Genomic DNA, 10480 nt, shown 5'->3' on the forward strand with positions numbered 1-10480 from the left:
CTCCGGGGAGAAGCCCGGAGCCTCTGAGCCGCAGCAGCACTGGCGCCAGAGAAACTGCCGCTGCTCTGGCTGATATTTCTTGTATAATTAAACTCAATCCATCCCAGGGGCCGGGTCTTGGCCACCAACTCAGTGAAAAGGAGAAGGAGCAGAGCCAGAGAGCTTGGGGGCCGAGGGCTCTGAAGGATGCTGGGAATTGCTTCGCAAACGCTGGAAAAGCCAGGCCTGAGACTTTAGGGGGAGTTTTGCCAGGCACGGGGGAGCAGGGATTGGGATTTAATGGGAGCAGACCTTTGCAAAGGCAAAAGACGCTGTACCAGCATCATCCCATCCTGCTCCTCTGTGGGAGATGGCCCCAAAGGGGATGTCCAGGGCAGGAGAGATGGTACCAAAGGCAACCTGGGAGGAAGCAGAGGGATTGGTAGAGCACCCAGTGCCTGCAGGGCAAGTCAGAGAGATTCCTCCTGGTAAACAAAAGCCAGGGCTGGAGCTGGAGCCATGTAGGAAGTTTGGGGGCTGCCTGGTTAGCGAGCATCTGGTGAACACAAGCTGCGGCTGGAGGCTGACAAGCAGCAGCACAACCCCTTCTTCTTCCCACGCCCACCGCCCGGCGTCTGTCCGGGGGCCCCAGTCTGCCATCGAGGAACGACAGCCCGGAGAAAACACAGCACCCGCCGGGTTTTAGGGTTTGGGTTTTTTTTTTCCCTGTGCAAAAAGAACAGAGCATTTATTCCTGCGCTCCCTTAAATTTCAAGATACATGTCCAGCCATCCAGACACCAAGCTGGCATTCCAAGCAACAGTATATTTTATATAACTGATTTTTTTTTGTTTGTTTTTTATCACTTTATAAAGCCATACAATGAACTGCAAAGAATCCGACATCTGTACAACGGGAAGACAACAGCGGAGTCACATTCACACAGGGACACGGTGCGACCGAAGTCATACACGCGCGACAACATTACGGGCTCAAAGATACAAAATATAACGGGGTTTTCTTTTTTTCCATCTATATAAATACACAGAAATGGGCGAGTCTAAAAGTTTGAAACTGCTCATTAACACTGATTAGCAAATAAATCTGTAACGTTCCCAAAGTAACAAAGACAACAACAACAAAAAAACCCCACACATAACACGGCGGCACGGGATCCGCCAACAGAAACGTTGGGTTGCTTCCTTTTTTTTTTCTTTTTTTAGGTTTTTGTTTTCCTTTTTAAGGAAAAGAAAAAAAAAAAAGGAGTAACCCCAAACCAACCTCGCAATTTGCAAAACAAACTAACGAAATGAAACAAGCCCCTGCGGGCTCCTTTGCTGTCTGATCCGCCTGCCTGCTCCAACGGGAAGGGTTGCCTTGTTGATGCTGCTGTCTGGGGTTTTTGGGGCAACTGGTTTCTTTACCTGCCCGACCTGCTGGGTGGGGATTTATTTTGTGCTTTGGTTCAGGTAGTTGAACTCACTGGAAAAATCAATGCCCGGAGGCTGGATTGGGTTTTTCTCCCTACCTGGTTTGTTTTTCCATGTGTGGTTTGACCAGGGGCAGCCAGCAAAGGATGCATCCAGAGCAACCCCAAACTCTGCTCAATTTACCTGCTGAAACCCATGAACCCCCCACCTCCACTGGCGATGGGGGGGCTGGCAAAGACCGTGAGGTGGATGCATCCCATCGGCAGGCGATGACATGGACCATCCCTCAAAACACCTCCCGGGTGGGGGCAGAGCCGGAGGCAGCCCCGTTGAAGGGGAACACCAGATTTTACACATTGTAAGCACTACTGTTTGGGACAGGCAGCAAATGACCCCCCCTAGGAGCTTTTCCCAACAGCCAGCAGCATCTACAGCAAAGGGAGGGTGAGTGGGAAGGAGCTTCTCTGAAGAACAAACTGACACGAAAAGGGCACGTACAATAAATTTACACACGCAAAAAAAAATATATATATGGGGAAAAGTGCGTTTTTAAGGATATCTTTGGCAAGAATATATGCAGTTTTTTGTGCAGGAAGGAGGGGTGTGTTTGTGTGTGTGTGAGAGAGAGAGATACCATCCAGCTGCTGACAATGGCAGTGTGATTACAACAAAACATATGCTGGGTTCGACTTGCGCAAGCTCGGATCTCAAATACCATGACTGCATTTAAAAACCAAAGAAAAAAAGTCTTTTCTGTCCCTTTTCGTAAGGAAAAAATATCAACACGAAGTCCCCACCAGCCCAAGGACCTGGGCGATCCTCAGCGCTGGCTGACGGTCTCTCCCCGGGACAGAAAGGGTAGTTCCACCCAAAAATGTGGCTTAAAAAAGGAGATAAAAGAGGGGGGAAAAAAAAAGTGCCTTTAAAAGGAGCTGACAAACACCCGGCTACATCATCGGAAGGTGATTAGCTCTGTGTTAAAAAAATAATACAATCATCGGACGATTTTGTTAGTGTTCGAGATTTGGATACGGTCTAAACCTGCAGCTAGTGGGTTAGTGGGGAAGCCTGAAGCAGGCGTGATGCTATCGGCAGGTATCTGCTGGGGTCGGCTTCTGCACGACATCCCCGGGGTGCTTAGATCTGCTTCGGTTGTATGGGGAGAAAAAAGAAGGAATGGGAGTTTTAAGCACCGGTTTTTGAGGCAGCAGATTAAAATAAAATTACATTATTATCATCTCTTTTCTTAGCAGTGAGAAAACCAAGTCTGAAAAATAGAGGCTTTCAAAAATATATCTTTATCTATCTATAAACACAGTGTTTCCTCTCATCGGTGAACGGCAGGGTGAGGAGATTACGGGTGAGATCGTCTCCCACCTCACTTGAATTTCGCAGAAGGAGGGAATCGCTTTTTGAAAACATCAAAAATGAAAAGGTCTCCTCATCCATGCGGCCAGGGAGCTGGGGAGGGGGAAAAGCCTCCCCAGAGTCCCCCCAGTCCCACCTCCGTCTCACAACCAACTCCTCTCTACGCATCCTATCACGCTTGCTTCGGTACATCGGTACAGCCTCCGGCCCCCTCCGCGCACGCACGCACGCGCACACACACACACACATGCACACCGGTCACACGCATGCCGCCCCGACACAGGGGGGACCCCCCGCGCCTCTTCCCCCATCTGGATTTTTCCTTGCTCTGGATTTTCTTTTAACGTGCAGGTGCTTCCCCGGGGCAGAGGAAGGAGAGGGTGTGGATATAATGGGGGAGATACGATGTGCGGAAAGCAATATGGCAAAAATAAATATTTTCAGAGTGTAAATTTAACCTTTTTCTCCTCCTTAAAATTTCGTTAGCTTACAGTATTTCGTCAGTATAGCTTGTATATATATTATAGCTATCAAGGCAAAGGCAGTCCAAGGGAGGCGAGCTTTCCAGGGGGGCTGCAGTGCTATGTTTCTAATTTTTGCCCCAAATAAACTATCTGGGCCACTTGACACTGAAATCTTCTCCCAAAAGGCTCTCAGGGATATTTGAGCAGAGGACTCAGCCATGACCATCCCCCTCAGCCCCAAACCTGCACGTGTGAACAATGCATCCTCTGCGCCAGCACTGCAGGGCTGGGACCCCCGCCTGCTGCCCCACAACCACGATCCCACCCCCGGCGCAGCAGCACAGGGGCCCTTTCCCCCTCTCACGCCCCAACAGCTGGCTCTCCCTCATCTCCCAAAGCCAAGGGAAAAGCCGACGGCACCGAAACCACTGCAAAGCCACGGTGCATCGGGGGGTGGGTGCGAGCCTCCAGCCGGCCGGTTTTGGGGTTACGCAGGTGCTGAGCAGGGTGGCTCTCGGAGGACCCGTTACCTCCCCACCGAGCCCCAGCTGCCCAGCGACCGCAGGTCCTTTCCTATTTTCTTTTTTTTCCTTCCTTCTTTTTCGTTTGTTTTCTTTTTTTTTTTTTTAACGTGGCCTCCAAAATAGAAGGAGAACAAAGCGCCTGAGTTACTCGTAGTCATTCGCCTTTTCGTGCAACTTGAACGTCCATGCAATTTAAAAACCGCTTGCGCGTCTCCGAAGAGCGAGATAGGGGTAGCCACGGGTCCGCTGCTTCGCACAGGGAACCCACCTGTGCCAGCATCCGCTATTATTATCATTATTATTATTATTACAGCATTTTTCTTTCCCTTCTGGGGTTTGGTTTTTTTCTGTGTTAAGGTAACGTGTGATGGGCCGCAGGGGAAATCTGCCAAAGAGGACTAGCGATGGGAGGGAAAAGGGGAAGACGAGAGAAGATGCGACTTTCTGCATCCTCCCGGGAGGCTCCCGGGGAGCATCTGCCTTCCCCAGACACAGCGTGGCAGGAGCCCCCACACCTCCCAGCGGGCTGGGGGGCACAAGCACCTCCGGGGAGGTGGAGAAATGCCGTGACCCCCCTCTCCGGGTGGACTCACAGCAGCTCACCTGTGACTGGTGCTGGGTCAGCAACGGAGCCGTCAGCCCACGGCTGAGCTCCCCGGGGATGGGAGGGCTCGGGCCCAAGCCCTCCCACCCCCAGCAAGTTGCCAGGCAGCCGGCAGGATGTGGGAGAAGCGCAGGGGCTGGTGAGGACCCTCTGCCGCAGCTGGGCAAGGGAAGGTTTCCGAGGGCATCTCCTCCGGCGTCCTGCAGACCCAGCCCATGTTGTTCTCTCCTACGGCTTGTTCCAAACACGTTCACTGACGGAGCTGCTGGGATGGAGCTTCTTCCATGGGTTTTGCCGGTTATCTTTTTTTTTTTTTCAGATGGAAAACACCAGTCATGGTCCCGTATTCGGCCTCGAGTGGATGTCACCGCTCGTGACTGTGATGCTGATAGCTGGGAACACGCTTCTCGCTGACGCCTTCGCTTTGGTCACCTTCCCTGCGCTGGGACGTGCGTCCTGTCTGGCGTGACTTTGTGGCCCTCATGTAGGTGCGTGGTTTTGGTTCCTCTACGTGTGTTTGGCTTGAGTTTATAGGGGTTTTGTTGGTGGGTTTTTCTTGTTGTTGTTGTTTGCTGTTTTCCTCCAAAATTCCAATCCTTTTCCCCCCTGATTCACTTCCTTCTCCCACAATACACTTCCTCACACTCCTTCTCGGATCAGCTCCAAGTCCTTCTCCAAAATTCAAGAATCACCCACAAGCGCCAGCTCATCTTTTCTGGCCGGAGCCGAGCATGACCCTGGAGACAAAGTTGACGATGGCTGCAGCCGGCTGGTCCGGGTCCAGCTCGGCAAAGAGGTGGCAGATATTGTCTGTGGTGCTCCCTTGTTTCCTGGCCACGAAGCCGAAGAGCCTAGGTGGGGAGAAGCAAGAGGCTCAGCAAGGTTTGCCAGCGGTGCTCACCCAAGGAGCACCCCCATCCTCCTCCAGCATGGTCACATCCACCTTCCCCTCTTTAACATCCACCTCGCACAACACAGGAAGACATCCCAAACCAGCCTGAAGGCCCACCGACTCTTCCCTGTCCTGCCGGTTCTTTGAAGGCCAGCACTGCATTTCTGTCACCTCTGACCATCCCTGCCGCCCTCCCTAGACCATCCCCAAGTGATGGGGATGTCCCAGGTGATCCCAGAATTGCCTTGGTTTGGGTAATGGCTCCTGAAACCTCAGAATTGTGATGGGTAGGAAAGGAAGGCCATGTGGGGACACGGGGAGCTGTGCAAGATCATGTGGGTATTTTTGTCCGTCCCTTGATGAATAAAATGTCCTTTTTTAATTATTATTTTTTAATTAGAACGTGTAAATTCAAGTTATAAATACGGGGGAACAGAATGTGAGACAGGCCCAGGCCGTGGCATTTCTAATTGGAGAGAGGAAATATCCCAGCAGCTGGACATCCTAATAAAAACCCCTTTGCTAACACAATGGCTAAAATTAGTGGGAATCGGCCCCTGGAAATTGGTCCCTGCACAGCCAGAAGCTCTGCACTCCTGTGCGTCAGGACAGAAATGACAGGAAGAAAGGGAAGAGCCGGCCGGTGGCTTACATGCCATCAGCATAACCCCCAGCTCTGCTCCATGAGCTGGCTCCCACTGACTCCACTGGGAGTTCCCAGTAAGGCCAGTTCAGCAAGGGCTATGCCTGCTCTGACCAGAAATTTGGGGCTGAAAGATGCTTCCTGAGTCTCCAGGACCATGGTCTCATGCTTGAGTGAAATGTTCCCGCAGCAAGGAGCTGAGCCCATCTCCTGTTGCCCCGCACCAGGCATCTCCTAGCCCATGCTCAAACAGAAGCAGGAGCCATCCCGACAGCTGCTGGGAGCAATCGAGCACAGCAAGTACTTACTTGGCTGGGCCACCGCTGTCATTCTTAGTCCACCTGCAAGGAGAAGAGGAGGTGTGAAGGATGGTGCCTCCTGTCCCCCACAAAGAGACAGGGCTGTGATGGGGACCCCTGCTGGCGGGGAAAAAAACCTGATGCGCCTCTCCCCCAGCATGAAGATGCTTGGAGACACCAAGAAGTCACCAGAAGCAGCTGGTGTTGTCCCACGATATCCAAGGGGACCCTCCATCCCTGCCCTCCGAGGAACAAGACCCTGCTCCAAGCAGCCCGGGAGCCTGGGGGAGGGAAATGGGCAGGGGACGTGTGGTCCCCCAAGGTTAGGGCACTCACTTTCGTTCCTGGGGGTCCAGGTCGCAGAAGGTGACAGTGTTGAGGGGGTAGTGTCTTCGGAAGAACAATCTGAAACACAAGGCAGGGAGCATCAGGGCCAGGGAGCCCCCACCTCTGCCCACCACAACCCAGCCCCACCAGCATGGAGGGCGCTCCCATGGGTCTCCCCTAGGACACTCTGGGAGTCAAGGACAAAGCCCAGCCCTGCCCATGACCAGGATCACGCCACCCCAGGGAAGTCCCTCCCCAACACACTCCCTGGATCACAGCCCCATTGGCTTTGGGGACATGGGGACATGGCCACGGGGGTCCTTACTTCCTCTGGTTGTCGGTTAAGGTGATGCCTTGTGCGGAGACTTTGAAGTGGACGATGGTCGCAGTGGGCGTGGGGTCAGCCACCAGTGTCTCAGCAACAGCCTTCGCAATGGCCTGGGGTCCCGTCAGCGACTCCATCTCCACCGAATTGATGAAGAGGACATTGCAGGCTGGCAAGGGAGACATCAGGCGTGGGGTCAGCCACTGCTCCGCGTCACGTCTGCCCCGCAGCAGCCCCTCTCTACTCACCCGCACCCTGTTTGAGGAGGTCGGTGGCTGAGTTGGTGGATGAAACGCCATCTTTCTTTTCCTCCATGGGATCTAGAAGAGAAGGGGTGTTACTGCTAATCCCTGCCCCATAGGCAGCTGCATTCCCTTCTGGCCCCAGCTCTTACCTCGGTCAGGGATGACCAGCTTGCAGGGCAGAGCCAAAGGCATGATGGAGTGCTGGTACACCAGAGCCGAGAGGCAGCCTGGGGAGAGAGGGAGGGTGGTCAGTGCAGGGCTGGGGGACACGGGTTTCCCTGGTGTTAAGCCATTGTTGCTCCAGGTGGATGGGAACAGGCTTTTTGGTGGATTCCTTCACCGTGATCCTAATGTCACCTATGGGATTTCCTCTTGCTGAAACCATCATGCTCACAGAGGGCTCAGGAAAGGGGGCAGGTGCCAGGGCCACCTTAGGAACAACGAATGGGGCAGAGGCCCTCTTTCAGCACCTCATCATCCATGGGATAACTGGAACAAGGGGAGCCCTTGCCCTCCACCCTGCCCAGCACCATCATTTGTCCTACAGGCGTGTGCAGGAAGGTATGTACCCACCCATATACACGTATCTGTGTGCACTCACGAGTGTGCGTGAGCCCAGAGGCTCCAAATGCCCACGGGACTCAGCTATGCAGGGACAAGAGGCAATAGCAGAGGTGTGGGCTCTCCCAGACAGTCTGCTTTGATAGTCCAGCAAAGGCAAGGCTCTCCCCACCCCACCCCACTTGTGGGAAGCACTCACCAAAATTGGGCTCGTTGGGGCATCCTTTTAGTTTCACACCCCGCGGGCTGGTCTCGATGAGGAAGTGCCTCACCAGCTCGTTGGTGATGTCTCCTGGGAAGAGACGACGTGTTCTCACATCAGAGCTACCCCACGCCTCCTCCCACTCTGTAGTCCCACATGGAAACCTGTGCTCCAGCTCGAGGGAGGGGTCCCTGCCATTCCGCACACCCTCCTCAAATCTGGCCTTTTGCACGGGGCCGACCCCAAGCCAGGCTCCCCCGTGGCGTCGGTGGACCGGGGAAACTCTGCCCATTTTGCCATGCCAAAGCCCGAGTTGCAGGTGCCCCTGAGCCCTCCACAGCCCAGAGCAGAGGGTGTCTGGTGTCTCCCCGTGCCCTGGGAGGGGAGAGCTGGGAGGCAGGGAACCTGACACATCAGCACATACCCAAGGGCATGACTGGCTCAGCAGAGCCGGCTGCCCGCTCGCCCCCGTCCGACCCATGGAAAGCATCTCAGTGTGGGATGGAGGAGGGCATACAATACCTTTCTTGTTCTGTTGCATGACCGTGGGAGGCGGAGAAGCTACTTTCATGGCGAGGCCGTAGGCTCCCCGGAAGGAGTGGCTGTCTCGGATGATGAAAGCCCCCGGCTCCCTGTCCTTCAGCAGTGCGATGGCTGCGGGAGAGAAGGGCAGACCTCAGAGCTGGCACAGGGAGAGCCGATGAGCCTTCCAAAACCAGCGGTGTGGGTTGGGATGGGGCACCCTGACTCTGCAGCCTCACAGCCGGGCATCACAACATTACCATCCCCCCTGCATGTCTGGAAGGGGGTCTCGAGTGGGTCTGTGGGTAGACAGAGGCTCATCTCCTCCTGGCCTCCTCTGCCCTTGCATGGGCACCTGAGAGCATCCATTCCCACCCAGCCCAGCTCTGAGCGACTGAGCACTGGAGCGCAGGCAGGGACCAAGGGCCAAATGCTGGCACCTTGGCCCTGAAGGTATCTTTCCCCCTCCTTGTTCTTCTCTCTTATTCTAGCATTCCAAGACCCCGGTGAGCTCTCTCAACTCCAGATCTCAGTGCACTCCAGACAACACAGATCCACTGCACACTGTGGGGACCAGTGTTTCTCCACCAAATGGAAGGTTTGGGGAGCCCACATCATGCAAGCTTACAGCTGACCTGAGCTTCAACCCCACTCTAACATGGTCTGAGCATCCACAACCCACCTTCACTTCTAATCTAGCTTCTATGGAAAATCCTTGCTAATTCCTCTGATGCCAAATACACCCCAACTCCCATCCATGGCTCACTTGACCATATCCTTTGCCCTGTGCCGTCTACCCACCCTGCTCCCTGGAGATGTCCGGTTTGTACCAGTACTTGGAAGTGTCCTGCACAAACTTGACATTGGCACGAGTCTCGGGGTTGATGTCTGCAAATAAGGAAAGTGGAGAAGACAAGAAAAAAGTTAAAAGATGCTGTATCTAAAACTGTACACGAGTTTTTAGCAAATCTGGCCAAAGCATTAACACATTCACCTCTTCTCAGCCCCAACACATGCCTTAACCTCAACCCCACCTTCCATAGGCAGGCAGGCTGACCGTCACCTGGAATTTATGGGGCTGCTCGGCATCTAAACCTAAACCCCAACGCAAGGGCCCTCGAAGGGCCATGTGCGGGATGAGCCTCCTTGCCACACAGGCAGAGACAAAATGGGAATTCCTCATTTCAAAGGAAGCTGGGCAGGTGAAATGAAAGCTGCTGGAGGAAAGAGATATGTTCAGGGGGTGCTGGGGAGATCCCCTGGCTTCAGAGGACATTCACTGCTCTCTAATGTTCAAGATTTGGCTCATCCATAAAAAATAAATTCCTTTCCTTATCTTTGCTCTGTGCAGAGGAGCTACACAGGTTGACCTACCCTCAGAAACACAGCCCCTAGCCCAACCCTTCCTCGCTCGATGCCCACCGGTGGTACAGCCCCAGTGGGAGCCAGTCCTCCAGCCATGAATCCACCACACCGCTCGGGCAAGGTTTCCAACCACCTGCTTCCCAAAAACAGCCGAGCAAACAACCTGGCGGGCCAGACAGCATCTCTGCTGCAGACCTGTTATCAGCCCTCTGCAATCTGGTTGCCGTTGGAGAGGTGGGGGGCTCAGTCCCCTCCCCAGCTCGCTTGCTAATTGTTACAGCTTTTAACTGCTTGCACTTCCCAGCTGGGAAAGGTCCCCAGCCACGGCGAGTCACGGGGCCGGGTCGGGTGCCAGCGTGCCCACAAAGGGCTGCCCGCTCAGGAGTGAAACCGACCCGAGCTGCCCCACAGCTTTATTCCCCTCGTCCTGTCAGCCCGATCTTGGCGTCACCGAGGTGTCACGTAATGGGAGCCGGTGAAGGGGTCCCGGGCGCGGCGGCAGCCAGGCCATGACACACCATTTGAAACGAGGAGGCAGCCCCGCAGTGGGGTCTCAGCAGGGCCAAGCCTGCTGGGAACAGGGCCGGGAGGTCAGCGCATCCCCACGGCAGAGAAAAGCCGCCTCCGGGAGCTTTGATCTCCCCGTACACAACTCTGGGTGCTGCTTACGCCAGCGATGCTGGGTCGGTGCTTTTCCTGTTTGGTTTTCCCAGAAAGCGCAGGAAATGGC

At 54.4% G+C, this 10480-nt stretch overlaps 1 protein-coding gene across 1 annotated transcript; it reads right to left on the bottom strand.

Moving 5' to 3' along the window:
• Nucleotides 1–4929: 4929 nt before the first annotated feature.
• Nucleotides 4930–9273, bottom strand: LOC104508179 (tensin-like; the record flags this gene model as incomplete). Its single annotated transcript, XM_010149710.1, has 9 exons — nucleotides 4930–5220; nucleotides 6213–6245; nucleotides 6540–6608; nucleotides 6856–7024; nucleotides 7104–7175; nucleotides 7250–7327; nucleotides 7861–7953; nucleotides 8386–8517; nucleotides 9187–9273. Coding segments are annotated over 9 exons (878 nt in total), but the record flags the coding sequence as incomplete, so codon positions are not given.
• Nucleotides 9274–10480: the final 1207 nt, after the last annotated feature.

Source organism: Eurypyga helias, unplaced genomic scaffold, assembly GCF_000690775.1.
Source record: "Eurypyga helias isolate BGI_N326 unplaced genomic scaffold, ASM69077v1 scaffold9894, whole genome shotgun sequence".
In the NCBI taxonomy this organism is placed as follows: Eukaryota; Metazoa; Chordata; class Aves; order Eurypygiformes; family Eurypygidae; genus Eurypyga; species Eurypyga helias.